The sequence below is a fragment of the Astyanax mexicanus genome, chromosome 3 (assembly GCF_023375975.1).
Source record: "Astyanax mexicanus isolate ESR-SI-001 chromosome 3, AstMex3_surface, whole genome shotgun sequence".
Lineage (NCBI taxonomy): Eukaryota > Metazoa > Chordata > Actinopteri > Characiformes > Acestrorhamphidae > Astyanax > Astyanax mexicanus.
In genome coordinates, this window is record NC_064410.1 from 62,689,758 (window position 1) to 62,708,292 (window position 18,535).

The 18,535-nt window shown below is 38.6% G+C and overlaps 3 protein-coding genes across 6 annotated transcripts in view; 1 reads left to right on the forward strand and 2 right to left on the reverse strand.

The window, feature by feature from the left end:
* hibadha (3-hydroxyisobutyrate dehydrogenase a) overlaps positions 1-12,444 on the reverse strand; it is a 40,411-nt gene extending 27,967 nt beyond the window's left edge. The window contains exons 1-4 of the mRNA XM_049476006.1: positions 12,306-12,444; positions 9,350-9,510; positions 8,064-8,173; positions 6,993-7,114 (exon numbers count right to left, since the gene is read on the reverse strand). Coding sequence (XP_049331963.1) covers positions 6,993-7,114; positions 8,064-8,173; positions 9,350-9,510; positions 12,306-12,378 — 466 coding nt within the window. The 5' untranslated portion in view covers positions 12,379-12,444. The remainder of the gene's footprint in view (positions 1-6,992; positions 7,115-8,063; positions 8,174-9,349; positions 9,511-12,305) is intronic.
* The window catches only part of wu:fc38h03 (acetylcholinesterase collagenic tail peptide), a 761,412-nt gene that overhangs the window by 480,542 nt on the left and 262,335 nt on the right, over positions 1-18,535 (reverse strand). The window lies entirely within an intron of this gene.
* The window catches only part of tax1bp1a (Tax1 (human T-cell leukemia virus type I) binding protein 1a), a 59,760-nt gene continuing 55,106 nt past the window's right edge, over positions 13,882-18,535 (forward strand). For both annotated transcript variants that reach the window (XM_022665331.2, XM_049475991.1), the window contains exons 1-2: positions 13,882-14,037; positions 15,430-15,663. In XM_022665331.2, the coding sequence (XP_022521052.2) occupies positions 15,457-15,663 (207 nt within the window). In that variant the 5' untranslated portion in view covers positions 13,882-14,037; positions 15,430-15,456. The remainder of the gene's footprint in view (positions 14,038-15,429; positions 15,664-18,535) is intronic.

The following is an 18,535-nucleotide window of genomic DNA, read 5'->3' on the forward strand; positions in this document are numbered from 1 at the left end:
ACTATTCACTGTATACCTGTAACTCTACCTCTTCACTACTTTACTTTAACTGATGCTCTGAAACTTTACATTAAGGCTCCATTCACATTACCAGGCTGAAGTGGCTTAGATCTGATTTTTTTTTTTTCCGATCTATGCACATGATGCGACATGAATGTGAACGGTCAAATCAAACCAGAATTCATGCATCTTTTAGCTTTAATGCATGAGCATTAGCATTAGCACTACGTGCTTCTCTTCTCTCTCGTACCCACACTGCATCTCTTGGTGCAGCTGTGCAGCTATAGCTGCAAAAAAAACAGCAAAAGCAAACCAAAGCCTGGCCTTTTTTCTGCACCTCCTGGAGCTGAGCATGAACTTCAGAGCAGCTGTTTCCTGTTTCTCCACTCCAGCAAAAGATGCTCCACATATGAGCTGCTAACTCATCCATTTATAACCCTTTATAAAGCTACGAGTCTCTCCTCTCTCATATATGAGGGTTTTTGTTGTTGGTGAAGAAGGAGGCGTTTATACAGGTTTCAATGTGCAGCATGTGAGACGGCGTTTCAGGAACAGATTCAGATTCGTTCACATTACACACAGATACAGATCACTTACATTTACAGTGAATGTGAACCGACAAGATAGACAAATCTGATCTGAGGAAAAAATCAGATTAGAGCAACGTGGATTGTAATGTGAACATAGCCTAAGAGACAAAAAATTTAAGTAATTAACTTTTGAAGAATTTAGCACAGCTGTTAACTTAGTCTTGTCAAGCAGCTACCTTGTGGTGAGAATGTGATCTGGTCTTGATCTGACCCAGCTATCAAATATATTCCTTTTTAAATTGAGCTAAACTGCTGATAAAGTGCAGTTTAATTTTGATATATTAGCCATTTAATATACTGCTATGAACAAACGCTGTCTCTGCTGCTGCTCCATGCTGTTTACACAGTAAGAGCTCAGTATGTGCTGTGTTCACTGCTCACATCTGTGCTGCACGTCCCTTTAAAAACACTGTGTTCTGTGTTAAATCAGCTTCACACTGCACAGACAACCATATATACACACTGAAACACAGAATCCTCTCACTATATTTACTTTCTTGCTTTCGCGCCAGACAGCTCTGACCAATCAGAGGACACGATGTGCTCGCGTGGTTTATTGGTGCACATTTTGGTGCGTTTAGTTGTTTTTATGCCTGTGTGAAAACAAACCAAACAGAGGGAGAAACGCAACTAACTCCAAACAAACAAACTCATCAACTGATCTGGATCTTAGAAACTATAACACAACTACAGGAGTGAAAAACACTCTTTTATACTCAGATAATTAAGCTTTAATTCAGAAATCATTAAAACCAAGCTGAGATGTTTATAATAAAGTAAAAAAAAACTTTCCTCTTTATCTAATTTATTATAATTTCTTTATTCCAGCGCCCCACGTTACGGCTTTATCTCCCCTCAAACATGTATAACAAGTATAAACTAGTATTTTAATTATAGACACCACTAATATAAATATAACTGCATTTTACATTTCAATTCTTACATTCAATCTTTTATTTACATTTAAATATCCACTATAAAAACGTATAGCGTCTTAAGAAGAACAAGTGCGATTAATCGCAGAATATTAATATATAATTAATATATCAATCAGCTATAATACTGAGATTAGAGAATTAAAACCTCTTAATAGAAGTGTATTTGAGTGTGTATTAATGTATGTGTGTGTGTGTGTGTGTGTGTGTGTATATGTGTGTTTGTGTGTGTGTGTGTATGTGTGTGTGTGTGAGATGCCTTTGGTGAGTCACACTGAAACACTACTGCTGCAGCATGAGGCTGGATAGGGTGCCACCTGCTGGACAGCTGGAGTGTGTGTGTGTGTGTGTGTGTGTGTGTGTGTGTGTGTGTGTGTGTGTGTGTTTAATAAAAGTGATAGTTTGAATAGCACAGTACATTATTACTATATTTCTGTGATAATAAGTAAAATTTACACATTGAAGACACTTTTACAGTATTTACAGTACCAGCCAAAAGTTTGGACACACCTTAACCCTTGTGTGGTGTTCGGGTCTGTGGGACCCGTTTTCATTTTTCATCAAATGATACAAAAAAAATATTTTTTCTAACTCAAACTCATTGGCATTGGCTCATTTTTTGTGAAAAACAAATATCAAAACACATTTTCGATAAACACACACTGTACACCCCCCCCCCCCCCACACACACACACACATTTATATTACATACAGTATGTTTGGCCAAGGGCTAATAAACATTGCTTCATTTGTAAATTTGAAACTAAACAAATTTTCTACTCATATCTTGAGTTTAATTCATTTTCTTTTACATTTTATTAAAAAACTAATAAAAAAAGAGTAGCACTTTTTAAAAGAAATGTAACATAAGAAAGGTAAAGGGCAAATATTAACCATGTAAGCTGTTTATATTGCTTGTAGTTTAGGTGAAGCGAGCGTGTGTAAAGCATTTTAATGTAAAATTGCTTAATTTTGCTGAATTAAATACAAGTAACAAAGTAAACGAGTAACAAAAATATGAACACCACACAAGGGTTCAATTCAGTGTTTCTTCACTATTTTAAAATGTTCTGTATTGTAGATTAACACTAAACTCATCCAAACTATGAAGGAAAACATGGAATTATTTAAACAAAAAAGTGTTAAAAACAAACCAGATTATGATTCATATTTTAAATATCTTGTTTAGATGATCAGTTTTGTTCATCTCTGCTGGATTTTCTCAGTCAGTTTTATGAGGTAGAGTCTCCTGGAATTCAGGCTTTCAGTTAACAGCTGTGCTGAACTCATCAAGAGTTAATTACTTGAATTTCTTGTCTCTTAATAAAGTGTTTGAGAGCATCAGTTAAAGTAAAGTAAAGTAGTGAAGAGGTAGAGTTACAGGTATACAGTGAATAGTGAATAGTGAAGAGGAATTTCAAGACCTTTTAAGAAAAGTATTCTCAAGTGCAGTCACTGCACACACCATCTAAAACATTATTATAATGATGGAACTGGCACTCATCAGGACTGCCCAGGAAAGGAAGATCGAGAGGATCGCTGTACCTCAGCAAAGTGGCTTTACTGCTCCTTAATACCTGACCGATTCAGATTATAGGAGCACTGGAATATAAAACATATTGACAATTTTTGGGAAAATTAAAGGATTTTAAATGCACTTTTTTTTTTAATACGATGTGCTTAAGCAAGTTAACTAATTGTGTTCAGAGACTAGAATCAGAAACTCATCAATCCTTATCATCGTCACAGCAGTAAAGAAGGATCAGACCACTCTAACACACACACACACACACACACACACACACACACACAGTTTAAAAGCCTGTCTGAGCCGGTGACGCCAGTCAGTAAACAGTGAGCTGAGCAGTGGGAGCTGGACTGGGGAGAGTCGGGCTCTGACAGGCCGTTTGCTGGTTTCCAGCTCTTTATGGTCTTTTATCTACATGAAAGGCAGAGACAGCGACAGCGACAACATTACAGCTCCATCACAGTACGAGTCCCTGACAGCACCGGACCAGACCATTAAAGACCCGTCACTGAGCCATCATCATCATCATCCCACACACTGCACTATAATAGACCCTGCGCTCTGTGTGTGTGTGTGTGTGCACTTTACAGCACTTTTTTACTTACCTGAAAATCTATTAAATATGTTTTTATTACTATAATGACCTTAACTTTACTCACCATGGTGATATGGGTCTTCAGTATTTCTCAGAAATGATATTATAACTGTGTTTAATGTGTTTATAATGTGTTTTACTGTGTATCCCCCAGGGTTGGATGATTAATATTTTTATGATTATTGTGATATGAGTTCCTGATAAACACATCAAAAGAACTGCGATAATATTAAAGCAAGGTAAAGAGAGATAGAATTAGGTAAAGAGAAGGGTAGAGAGAGGCATAGAGAGGTAGAGTGAGGTAGAGAGAAAGGAAGAGTAAGGTATAATATTGGAGAGTGATGTAGAGAGAGATAGCGTGAGGCATAGTGAGGTAGGGTGAGGTAGAGCGAGGTAGAGTGAGGCATAGTGAGGTAGATCGAGATATAGAGAAATAGAGAAATGTAGAGAGAGGTGTAGTATTATAGAGCGAGGCATAGTGAGGTAGAGTGAGGTATAGAGAAAGGTAGAGTGAGGTATAGAGAAAGGTAGAGTGAGGTATAGAGAGAGGTAGAGTGATGTATAGAGAGAGGTAGAGTGATGTATAGAGAGAGGTAGAGTGAGGTATAGAGAAAGATACAGTGAGGCATAGTGAGGTAGAGTGAGGTAGAGTGAGGAATAGAGAGAGGTAGAGTGAGGTGTAGAGTGAGGTAGAGTGAGGTATAGAGAAAGATACAGTGAGGCATAGTGAGGTAGAGTAGGAGTGAGGTAGAGCGAAGCATAGTGAGGTATAGAGAAAGGTAGAGTGAGGTATAGAGAGAGGTAGAGTGAGGCATAGTAAGGTAGAGCGAGATATAGAGAAATGTAGAGTGAGGTGTAGTATTATAGAGCGAGGCATAGTGAGGTAGAGAGGTATAGAAAAAGGTAGAGTGAGGTATAGTATTGTAGAGTGAGAGAGTGAGGTAGAGAGAAGTAGATAGAGGTATAGAGAGATGTAGAGTGAGGTATAGTATTGTAGAGTGAGGTATAGTGAGGTAGAGTGAGGAATAGAGAGAGGTAGAGTGAGGTATAGAGAGAGGTAGAGTGAGGTATAGAGAGAGTTAGAGTGATGTATAGAGAGAGGTAGAGTGATGTATAGAGAGAGGTAGAGTGAGGTATAGAGAGAGGTAGAGTGAGGTATAGAGAGAGGTAGAGTGAGGTATAGAGAGAGGTAGAGTGAGGTATAGAGAGAGGTAGAGTGAGGTATAGAGAGAGGTAGAGTGAGGTATAGAGTGAGGTAGAGTGAGGTATAGAGTGAGGTAGAGTGAGGTATAGAGAGAGCTAGAGTGAGGTATAGAGAGAGCTAGAGTGAGGTATAGAGAGAGCTAGAGTGAGGTATAGAGAGAGGTAGAGTGATGTATAGAGAGAGGTAGAGTGATGTATAGAGAGAGGTAGAGTGATGTATAGAGAGAGGTAGAGTGATGTATAGAGAGAGGTAGAGTGATGTATAGAGAGAGGTAGAGTGAGGTATAGAGAGAGGTAGAGTGAGGTATAGAGAAAGGTAGGGTGAGGTATAGAGAGAGGTAGAGTGATGTATAGAGAGAGGTAGAGTGAGGTATAGAGAGAGCTAGAGTGATGTATAGAGAGAGGTAGAGTGATGTATAGAGAGAGGTAGAGTGAGGTATAGAGAGAGGTAGAGTGAGGTATAGAGAGAGGTAGGGTGAGGTATAGAGAGAGGTAGGGTGAGGTATAGAGAGAGGTAGAGTGAGGTATAGAGAGAGGTAGAGTGAGGTATAGAGAGAGGTAGAGTGAGGTATAGAGAGAGGTAGAGTGATGTATAGAGAGAGGTAGAGTGATGTATAGAGAGAGGTAGAGTGAGGTATAGAGAGAGGTAGAGTGATGTATAGAGAGAGGTAGAGTGATGTATAGAGAGAGGTAGAGTGAGGTATAGAGAGAGGTAGAGTGATGTATAGAGAGAGGTAGAGTGATGTATAGAGAGAGGTAGAGTGAGGTATAGAGAAAGGTAGAGTGAGGTATAGAGAGAGGTAGAGTGAGGTATAGAGAGAGGTAGGGTGAGGTATAGAGAAAGGTAGAGTGAGGTATAGAGAGAGGTAGAGTGAGGTATAGAGAGAGGTAGGGTGAGGTATAGAGAGAGGTAGAGTGATGTATAGAGAGAGGTAGAGTGAGGTATAGAGAGAGGTAGAGTGATGTATAGAGAGAGGTAGAGTGATGTATAGAGAGAGGTAGAGTGAGGTATAGAGAAAGGTAGAGTGAGGTATAGAGAGAGGTAGAGTGAGGTATAGAGAGAGGTAGAGTGAGGTATAGAGAAAGGTAGAGTGAGGTATAGAGAGAGGTAGAGTGAGGTATAGAGAAAGGTAGGGTGAGGTATAGTGAGGTAGAGTGAGGAATGGAGAGAGGTAGAGTGAGGTGTAGAGAGAGGTAGAGTGAGGTATAGAGAAAGGTAGAGTGAGGTAGAGTGATGTATAGAGAGAGGTAGAGTGATGTATAGAGAGAGGTAGAGTGATGTATAGAGAGAGGTAGGGTGAGGTATAGAGAAAGGTAGAGTGAGGTATAGAGAGAGGTAGAGTGATGTATAGAGAGAGGTAGAGTGAGGTATAGAGAAAGGTAGAGTGAGGTATAGAGAGAGGTAGAGTGAGGTATAGAGAAAGGTAGGGTGAGGTATAGAGAAAGGTAGGGTGAGGTATAGAGAGAGGTAGAGTGAGGTATAGAGAAAGGTAGAGTGAGGTATAGTGAGGTAGAGTGAGGAATGGAGAGAGGTAGAGTGAGGTGTAGAGAGAGGTAGAGTGAGGTATAGAGAAAGGTAGAGTGAGGTAGAGTGATGTATAGAGAGAGGTAGAGTGATGTATAGAGAGAGGTAGAGTGATGTATAGAGAGAGGTAGGGTGAGGTATAGAGAGAGGTAGAGTGAGGTATAGAGAGAGGTAGAGTGAGGTATAGAGAGAGGTAGGGTGAGGTATAGAGAGAGGTAGAGTGAGGTATAGAGAGAGGTAGAGTGAGGTATAGAGAGAGGTAGAGTGAGGTATAGAGAGAGGTAGAGTGATGTATAGAGAGAGGTAGAGTGAGGTATAGAGAGAGGTAGAGTGAGGTATAGAGAAAGGTAGAGTGAGGTATAGTGAGGTAGAGTGAGGAATAGAGAGAGGTAGAGTGAGGTGTAGAGAGAGGTAGGGTGAGGTATAGAGAGAGGTAGAGTGAGGTATAGTATTGTAGAGAGAAGTAGAGTGAAGCATATATCACAATAACTTCCTCATGATGTACCTTGTGCTATATTGCACGCACAGTCATCCGTCCACTGAGCCAACTGAACTACTACAGTATATATATATACAGTATATATACAGTACATATATATATATATATATCTTTTACCTCCTGAAACCGGAGCGTCCATGAACACAGCGCCCATCTTCTCTGCTGCCGCCGCCATTTCCCTCGATACAGCAGGATCTATAGTGCTGGAGTCGATCAGCAGCGTTCCCTTCTTCACCTTCCTGAGGAGAGAAGAGTTCTGCACTTATCACTAATATTCACTAGTGTTTCAGTCTGTACTAGTGATGCATAAAACATAAACAACATATAAAACAACAATTTCAAATTCAATCAGGATTGAAGCAGTTTAGCTGGGATGCTAACAGCCAGACTAATCAGAGTTGGAATGTGTTAGCTCCAATGCTAATAGCCAACCTAATTAGGGTTGAAGCAGTTTAGCTGTGATGCTAACAACAGTTTAGCTAACAGCCAGCTTAATTAGGGCTGGAGTGTGTTAGCTCCAATGCTAACAGCCAACCTAAATAGGCCTGAAGCAGTTTAGCTGGGATGCTAACAGCCAACCTAATCAGGATTGAAGCAGTTTAGCTGGGATGCTAACAGCCAGCTAAATCAGGGCTGGAATGTGTTAGCTCCAATGCTAACAGCCAGCCTAAACAAGGTTGGATCAGTTTAGCTGCAAAGCTTATAGCTGGCCTAATCAGGGATGGAGTGCGTTATCTCAGATGCTAAAAGCCAGCCTATGAGGGATAAAGTGTGCTAACAGCCAGTCTTAGTAGCCTTGGAGAAGTTTAGCAGCAATGCTAACAGCCAGTCTTAGCATTCTTGGTGCAGTTTAGCGGCAATGCTAACTGCCGGCCTATTCAGGGTTGAAGCAGTTTAGCGCCGATGCCAACAACTGGCCTAATCAGAGTTGGAACATGTTAGCTGCGATGCTAACAGCTGGACTAATCGTAGCTGGAGAGAGTTAGCTCAGATGCTAACAGCTGGCCTCGGCAAGTAATTTAATTCACTGATTAAGTGATTTATTACTTAAATGATTGGTTTCAGTATTTTTTAGTAATTTAACTGTATTTTTTACTATTTCAACGGTTTTAAAGCTATCCATGTGATTGAGCTGAATATATCAGTGTGGGAGTTATCTGTTTATTATTTATTATAACTCAGGCGTACTTGAGGATGCCGTTGGGTCCGGTGTAGACCTCGATGACGTTAGGACTAGATGGAAGCATGGTGATGATGCGGTCGGCTTTTTCTGCTACATCAGCTGGAGAATCCAGAATCTGTGAGCAGAGGAAACATTATAATAACAGCTTTATAATGTTGCTTATTATTTTTTTAAATGCTAGACCAGCAACAAGCGACTCTGGAAGAAATAACACCCACATTCAATGCAGGAGACCCGCCCACACATCCCACAATACTTGTTCCTTTATGCCTGGTTCACACTACACAATTTTGTGCTAGTTTTTCAGTCGCTGACAGTTTTTGGTTGATCGCCGACGAACACTTTTATCTGAGGGAAATCGGGGATCACTCGGCGCTCGCTCGATCGCGTAGTGTGAACTACTGAAAGACGCTCCCTGAGCCGTTGCTGACTAATCGCCGACGAGTCGCAGATGCCCCGCATATATTCAACATGTTCAATATCTGACTCAGTTGGCGACAAGGAGTCTGGAGCAGCGGCTACATACAGCCAATGAGATCACAGAAAAAGAAAGAGAACCATGGGTCCAAAACTCACCTACCATTCCCACTGTTATATCAGTAAATGACTGTTAAACTCTAGAGGGAGCTCACGAGTGAGTCCTCTATGAATGGGGTGAATTAAGCTAAAAGCTAAAAACTAAAAACTTTAAATTAGAAACAATAATGAACTACTTGTTCTGAGCATTTCTTTACTTTTAGAAGCAGAATAATGTATTTTAAAAAAAAAGCGTATCTGTATATTTCAGTTTATCTTCAGAAAACAGGTTTTACACTGTAAAGCTCTATTGTAAAGCATTACTGCTACTGTGAGCTGATTGGTGGGCGAGCTGATCCTGAGCTGAGATACAGGTAGAGCATGTTTAAAAGGTTTATAACTAGAGTTTAATATTTGATATAGTTCTGTGTTGAGGACATAAGAACATATTTCAGTATAAAACTGATCAGACATTTATAAATTATAATTTTATTCAGTTGCTTTATATGAACTTGTTCATGTTGGACTCACTTTAAGTGCGTATTCTCCTCTATAGAGATTCTCTGCAGGGCATCACTAGTTCTCGTTTGTGTTTAGTTCTGGTGTGTTCTTGTGATAAACGTGTTTCTGGAGAGCTCAGATGAGTCTGTGTTGTCACACGATGGGAAATCGTGTGAATTGCGATCCTGTGTCACTAAATCAACGTCTGAAGACTCAAAAAGTTGTGTAGTGTGAACCTGGAATTAGTGAGATAGTGAGCTGAATTCTTCTGTACCTGAGCTCCTGAGTCCAGTAGTTCTTTACGGGACTCGGGGAAAGCGTCGGTGGCGATTATGGGATATCCGTTCTTCAGTAAGTTTCTGGCCATGGGCGTTCCCATGTTCCCCAGACCAACGAAACCCACCGGTGTCTTAGAGGCCATCCATCTGCGGGATACTGTAAAAAATACACACATAAAAAAAAACATACATACGTATTCAAGCATAAAGATCATACTTAAATATCATATATATATTAAACCCTAGTAATGACCAGTACCAGTCAAATGTTTGGATACTGCTTCTCATTCAATGTTTTTCTTTATTTTTTTTTCCCTACATAGTAAATGAATACTAAAGTGATCTATCAGATTATGAAGGAACAACATAAGGAATGATGTAGTAACTTAAAAAAAACAGTGTTAAACAAACCAAAATACTCTGTGAAGAAGTATTTAGGAGCTCTTATCTGGGGAGCTGTTACTTATTTCATTATTCAAAATAAATTTTATAATTTCTCGTCAATTTTATCATTTAATTTTACTATTATTATCTTTTTCTTCTTTTTAGATTTTATAAATTCTTTACTTTTTATGTGTCAATTTTTTATGGTCTTTTTTTTCATATTTTTTATATGTTTTACGCATCTATATTAAATGTGTTTATTTAAAATTAGGATTTTATGTATTTATTACTTTAATTTTTTCTGTATTTTTAATTTCTTATCTAAATGTTTTTAAATCCATTTTATACTGTAAATGCTCAGCTGCACTGTAAATGAGGGTCACCCCAAGTGAAAATATAGGCTGATTGATTGATTTCTTAATTTCAGTCAATATGACATAATTCTGATATGGATATGAACAGGATAAATGCCACAGGCTGTGTTAAACGTCATCATGAGGTTGCACTCCCGAGATGTCTCATTATTCTTTATTATTATTATTATTATTATTATTATTATTAATCTACAATAATGCAGATTACGGTTAAATTTTAATTATTCTGAGCTGGATTAAATGCTGATGACTAATAATAGTCCCATGCCACTGTGCTGGTTAGACTGGGTAAGTTCTGATTCAAAACCAGTTTAACCACTTACAAAAACACACATACCCTATTTTACACTATAAAACGCACCAGACTATAAGGCAAAACGTCTATTTCTGGTCTATTTTCACACATAAGGCACGCCAGATTATAAGGTGCATTATGTGACACTAGTAAGGAACAGGGGTGTCGCCATGTTTTCCTTCCAATTCAGCAGGTCTCACCGCTGGTTGCTGAGACCTGTAAAGCTAAGCTAAGCTAAGCTAAGTAAACAAAACTGTAATAAAAACAAAATTGAGTGCTGAATGTTAATCTACACAGATTTCTCTCCTGAAAACAGTTTATTTGGGTGAGCAAAGCACTTCCCTTTATTTACAGTAAGCTTAGACTTCCAGATTTCCACTAAGGCTGGGTGCAGCAGCATTAGCAGCTAACCGCTAGCACTAGTAAATGCCGCCCAGAAGCGCTACACTGAGTAACTATGTTCTGGCAAGCCAAGGAGAGATCAGCTAGCGGTTCGTCCCACGTAGCTTGTTTTAACACGGTAAACACACAGACTACAGTCCAATATACTCACCTCTGAACAGTGAAGGAGCTAGCGCTTAGCATATGGTACTAGTACTCGGTTGGAAAAAATGGTATCGATGCATCGATAGCAATAAAATATATCTATATATTTATTTTCCAATCCTTACTAAACTTACTTTTTACTAGACAAAAAAAAGTCATTATTGAAAACTTTTTACTATTTAAATTTGTCCTCAACTAAAAGCAGCTTATATTAGCCCTTTGTACATGTTTAATTTAACAATATTTAAAAAAAAAAAAGTCATTTTTTTTTTCAGTCAGAACAGTGGATAGATTTTACGACAGAGTATACTACTGCTATCTAGTGGTCACTGTTTAATCACTACACAAAATGAACCAAACTTTTCATCTACGCTAATAATTAAGTATTGGTACTGTATTTAAAAAAATGTATACAGTATTAAAAAAAAAATCAATATTTTCTTACAACCCTATAACAGAAATAAATATGAATTATTCTGATATTGACACAAGCAAATCTTTCATACAACCATTATACAAAATTTTTCTAGTAAATTTGTTTTTACAACCCGCCCAGAACTTGCTCACTTTTGGGCCTAATATAGATTCTTGCCATAATATGGAATAAACAGTGATTTTCAACTGGTGGGTCGGGATATTATGGCAAGAAGTACTCAACTAAGTAAAGAAAAAAATACTTTAAGAAAAATGAAGGTCAGTTTATCCAAAAAGAAGAATTTCAAGATCTCTGAAAGTATCCTCAAGTGCAGTCCCTGCAAAAACCATCAAAAACATTATAATGATAAAACTGGCACTCATCAGGACCACCCTCAGAAAATATATTTATATATTTTAAAAAATCTGTTTTGACATGATTATTAAAACCAAACTGCTTTTGATTTTTTTCCCCCACAAAACACTACTTCTTGCCTCTTAATGTGTTTGAGAGCATCAGTTGTGTATAAAAAAAAAAAAGTTATGATGGAACTGGCACTCATCAGGACCGCCCCCAGAAATGGGTCTAGGGTTTTTAGGGACTGAATAAATATATTTTATATATATTTTAAATATATATTTGTATATGAAGTCAGATCTGTCTTTAATTAAAATGTGTTCATATTAAAACAAGAATTAATGCACAGATTCTAAGATTATTTAACATTATTAAAATGACTAATTTAGCTTTTTAGTGTTAATTTTTCTCCTAAAGTTAAGTTGGTTTAAAGAGACACTAGTTGAGGAATCCTCCCCCCCGAGTATAAACAGCTCCTCCACTGCTCTGACAGCGGTGAGACTGCCAGCCCTCCCCGGGACTCGGCGCTCTCTCCCCGGCCTGTGTCTCCCCGCTGCGCCGCTGAGGCGCGGTGCTCTTACCCGGGCCGGGCTGGCCGCCTGTGCCGCGGCTGCGCTGCAGGACGCTCCGCCAGCTCCTGAGGAAGGCGGCCATGCTTCTCTCCTCCCCTCGACCTCAGCGCGCTGCTGCTGCCCGCCCGGGGCTCAGGAAGTCAGGGGGCGGAGTTTCTGATTGACAGCTGCTTCCAGCCAATCACAGGGACTTATACAATCACAGCCTTGAGAAACGACCAATCATAGTGAGGTGCGTGCCACCCTCTCTGATGGGAATAGTTACATTACAGATACATTAATAATAAGAAATAATAAACAATAGAAAAAGTAACAAAAGTGTGGAAACATCTTTATATTAAATGTATTTTAATTGTATGTATTTTTCTCCCACATAGTAAATGAATAGTGAAGTGATTCAGATGATTCAGACTATAAAGGAACACATAAGGAATCATGTAGTAACTTAAAAACAGTGTTAAACAAACCAAAATACTCTGTGAAGAAGCATTTAGATACTCTTATCTAGGGAGCTGTTAACTTATGGGCAGTGGTTTCTGAGATCCTGATGAGTGCCAGTTTCACCATCATAGTGTTTGCTATGGACTTTGCAATGACTGTCTACTTTGAATAGTTTTTTTTTCTTGCTTCTCATAATCAGGATTAGAACATTACTCAAATATTCACTATTCACTGTATACCTGTAACTCTTCACTACTTTACTTTAACTGATGCTCTCAAACTTTATATTAAGAGGGCAAGAAAATTGCTGTAAAAACAAAACTAAAAACTTTTGTTTTAACAATATGAAGATACTGCTTATGTGCATAAAAACACTTCATAAGGGACAGGTGGTCCTGATGAGTGCCAGTTTTATCATAATATTATTGGTGGTCTTTGGGACTGCAACTTGAGGATACTTTCTAAAAGTTCTTGAAATTGTTCAGATTGAATGACTAATTTCTTAACGTAATTTGTTATTTACTTGGTTAAGTAGTTCTTGTCATAGTAAGGATTAGAACATTACTTAAATAGGGCTATTCACTGTATACCATGTGCAAAACTGTCATCTAAGCAAGAGGAGCTACTTAGAAGAATGTAAAATATAAAACATATTCTGGTTTGTTTAACACTTTTTTGTTTATTTAATAATTCCATATGTTTTCCTTTCAGAGTTTGGAAGACTTTACTATTCATTTACGATTCAGAACATTTTAAAATAATGAAAAAACACTGATTTTTTATTCAGTCCGGGATGAAACGAATCAAATCATACAAAATAAAACCAATAAAACTGAATCAAAATAAATCAAGCCAAATAAAAATAAATCAAGCCAATCGAACTGAATCAAAATAAATTAAGCCAATCAAACTAAATCACACTGAATCAAACTGAATCACACTGAATGTAGCAAATCGAACTGAATCAAGCCAATCAAACTGTATCAAACTAAATCACAGTAAATCAAAATAATAAATTACACTGAATCAAGTCAATCAAACTGAATAAATTACATAAAACTGATGAATATAAGACAATTCTAATATAGATCTATTAACTGTATCAACAGCCCATAATCGATAACCGATAAACACAAATTAATCATCCAGCCCGCCCAACCCATCCTCAAACAGATCCAACGGAAATGGCGTGAAGTCACCCGGTTCCCCAAACGGTTCTGTTGACAACCGGTACCGCGGCCAAAGAGTCCCGCCTCTCCCCGTAAACAGCGCCGGTCCCGCGGACAGGCATGAAGCTCAGGTACGCGGTGTGGATGTTCGGGGGTCTGACGGGGCGGAGCGGGGCTGAGACTGAGGCTGTGCCGGCGGAGGAGAGGGGGAGGGCGGCGGAGCTGCAGGGGGAGCCCGGGCAGCAGCAGCAGCAGCGGGAGGAGAGCTAGCTCAGCGCCGGGGATGCGCAGTGTCAGGGCGCTGCTGAGCGGATTAAGCGCTGCTTCTCCAGATTTATTAATAAAATAAAAAACATAATTTACTGATTTAACCTGCCGAGGATTCAGAAATCACTTCCCCCGCACCGGCTCTCCATCCCCGGGGAAACCGAGCTGCTGAGAGCCAGTTAGCTTAGCTTAGCTCTGTGGCTCATAGCAGATTTGTGCCACCTTAGCAAAATTAGCTTATTAGCCAGCTAGCTAATAGGATAGCCTCGATCACTGATCGGAATATACTCCAGTATTAAAACAGTAGAATATTTGGATATAGCCTCAAACACTGATTAGAAAATACACCAATATTAAAACAACAGTAGGATATTTGGATATAGCCTCAAACACTGATCAGAAAATACTCCAGTATTAAACTGTAGTATATTTGGATATAGCCTCAAACACTGATCAGAAAATACTCCAGTATTAAACAGTATGATATTTGGATATAGCCTCAAACACTGATTTGAAAATACTCCAGTATTAAACAGTAGGATATTTGGATATAGCCTCAAACACTGATCAGAAAGTACTCCAGTATTAAACAGTAGTATATTTGGATATAGCCTCAAACACTGATCAGAAAATACTCCAGTATTAAACTGTAGTATATTTGGATATAGCCTCAAACACTGATTTGAAAATACTCCAGTATTAAACTGTAGTATATTTGGATATAGCCTCAAACACTAATCAGAAAATACTCCAGTATTAAAACAGTAGGACATTTGGATATAGCCTCAATCACTAATCAGAATATACTGCTTTGGTATTGCTAAGTGTTTGCGATGGTGTTGTTAGGTGGTTGCTGTGATCTTACAGTTGGTTGCTAATGTGTTGCTTGTTGGTCACTCTGGTATCACAGGTGGTTGCTAAGTGCTTGCTAGGTGGTTGCTTCGGTGTTGCAAAGTGGTTTCTTTGGTGGGTGCTTTAGTATTGTTAAATGGTTGCTAGGTGGTTGCTGTGGTGCTGTTAGGTGGTTGCTATGGATAACTTTATTAGTTGTGTAATGCGCAACATTGTTTCTTTTGAAATCAAGGGCTTTTAAAAATGAGTATTGGTTCAGTTCAGTAACTTTAAAGTGTTGGATGTTGAGCTATTTAACTTCTATTTTCTTTAATCAGCTGTAATTTAATTTAATATGTGTTTTTTCATCTGGGATTACTAGACTGATTAATTTATCTGTGTGTGTCTTTCTGTTACCTGTGCAGGTAGACAGGTAGACACAGTTCTCTATAATGTCGTCAGCCGGTGAAGCAGCAGCAGCAGCAGGAGCCTCGTCTGCAGGTGGAGGAGGGAGTTCAGTCATGGAGACGTCTAACTTCGCCCACGTGATTTTCCAGAACGTGGGGAAAAGCTTTCTGCCTCAGGCGGCTCTGGAGTGCCACTATACCCTCACCCCGTTTATCACCCCCCACCCTAAAGACTGGGTTGGCATCTTCAAGGTGAGTACATGCATTTAAAAACTAAAATCCGCTGATATTTGGTGAATTATCATGTGTGATGTGTGAGGCTTTGAGGATCTTGTACGATGGGTTGAGCGTAGAAGCTACCCTCACTAAGTGAATCAGTTCAGGAATCGAGTGCAGATTGGAAACAATAATTCAAAACATTCAAAACACAGCCGCGGGGAAACTCAGAGACGACACAGAGCTCTCCTCAGACGCTGGATTATACTGTGATGAAAACTGTGCTGATACAGATATAGTATCAGAAGTTAGAGAAGCATGTGGACTGAGGGAGTAAAGTAATATAACAGGATTTTACACTAATATGACTTTGGTTACACAGTTTTAGGCAGAGGAACCATGCAGCTCCACCAGAGTACCGTATTGCGGTATCAGCTCTTTGGCGCGAACAGTGTAAATTATAGATGGAGACACCATCCCACTTTCAAATTGATTTACTGCTTTACTGCTTTATTTCTCTTTAGTCTTCACTTCTGAAGTATAATCCAGTATCTGAGGAGAGCTCTGTGTCGTCTCTGAGTTTCCCCACGGCTGTGTTTATTTACACCAGATCAGAGCCTCATATCAACCTAATAATGTTCTGAATCGTTGATTCCAATCTGCACTCGATTCCTGATCCGAATCACTCAGTCGACTCTCTTACACTCAAAAAACACCATAACACCATACATGTCACATGATCACAATTTGGGAAATAAGGAAATATCAGCGGATTTTAAAGTTTAAATATTTCCCAGCTTTTACAGACCTTATTGTCTGGTTTCCTCTGCTTTTTAGCAATCGAGTGAATCAAAAGCCAATGACCAATTACTCACTATGATTCCAAACTTTGACCCCTAAATGTGTATTAACTCTAAATTAAATGAATAGGATTAAGAATAATCATTGTAACACTAAGAATTAAGAACTCACATTTTTTTATTTTATTATAAATACAAAAACTAGCCATTTTTAGTTCCATGTTCAGTTTTTGCCATGGTATCGTTTTGGTATTGGATATTGGTATTAGGGGTGGGCAATATTATATAGTATAAAATATATCGTGACACAAAAATATCATGATATTAAAAATCCATATCATGATAATAGGGATGGTTTGTCTTAAAAGTAGTCTATTATTTACTGTGAAGCTTTAGGTGTATTTATTGTATAATTGTTTTAGTTTGCAGTTTATATGCATGAAAATATTCTGCAATATTTTTTGCTGCATTATATTATTTTACGCAATATTATTTTTTTTTTGCCACATTATGATTATACTGCTATACTATTATACTATATTCCTGAAATTAATGAATTATTTTTCTGTTTTTTTATTTGGCCAAGTATATCGTTATCGCAAAAATACCCTGAAATATCGTGATATTATTTAAGAGCCATATCGCCCACCCCTAATTGGTATTGAGATCTTTAGGCAGGTATCGTATCGAAAGTCATAATTGTGGTATCGCGACTACACTAAGCCCCACACACACATACACACACACACACTCCTCAACACACTCACTTAAATGCTGATTTCTTGTTTCCAGTGTAATTACAGATCTGGGAGCAGTGCAGCTGGATCTCTAGTTCAGTAAGACTCTGATGTGAAACTTCAGCTTTTTGATCTCCTCTTCTTCTTTTTCCTCTCGCTCTTGTTCTGGCATTAGCCCCGCCCCCTCGTCCTGTTCACGCTTTCATCCCGGCGTTTAATCCCCCGGTTAATGAAGTGGAAGTGGAGGAGTGGAAAGTTAGCGTGTTGTTAAGTTAAAGAGACGCTTTATAGAGGGTGTAAAAACTGACTTCAAATCAGCCAGATCTCTGAGCGCCGGAGTAAACAGAGGATTAATGGGGTGAAAAGTGGATTGGAAATAGATGGTAAATCCACTCAGTATTAATCTTTTAATGGTGAGCTGTGAGCAGGGTCACTGAGTTTACAGCGGCTGACTCTGAGTGGGCGTGGCCTACGTATCGATGTCTAAGCTTTTCACCACGGTACAGAGAGAGTCACAATCATACACATATACACACTCCTTTTAGTGGTTTTATTCATGTGTTTTGCAATTTAATAAGCATGTATAACCGTGTTTTATAATCCCAGTCTTTCCGATCTGATATATAATACAATATTATACACGTACAATACCAGTCAAAAGTTTGGAAACACCTTCACAATCAATATTTGGTACTACTTTAAAACAAGACTCCTTTATAAAGGGTTTATAAATAGTTTACAAATGACAAATTGTTATTAATTAGGTTATAAACTAAGGCTGCACGATATTGGAAACATTTTACATTGGAAATCGCGAATATTAAATAATGCAATGAAGAGCTGAGTCAGAGCTGAGCTCTCAAAATCCGAGAAAAACAACAAAACAACAGTAATCGGCCCTTTAATCAGGCATTTAAACGGCTTTTTAAAAGGTAAATAAGAGCGTTTGTTTTTCTGGGATTAAAAGCGTAAATTCAGCTGTAACTGGAAATAACCAGTTTACAAGCACGTGCTTCCCCTCCCCCTCGCGCTTCTCAGGCAGCAGCAGCCTGTCACTCACACAAACACAGAGACACCGCTGTGTATCTACTTCTTGTGTCAAGAATCAAAAACACTGCAACATGACGTGTTTTAATTTAATTGACAATTAAGTGACATCAAATGTCCTGCGATATGACTACTGCGCATGCGCACATCGCGATGACAATGCTTAAACGATATATATCGTGCAGCTCTAGTATAAACCATTAATAGGCAGTTCAAACACATAAAGAGCAACAGTGGCCTGCTGTGTATCAAATAGTGATTCTACTTTTATTTATAGTAGTAAACCTAGTCAGCATTAACATTTCGTTTAATAACTTTATTCTT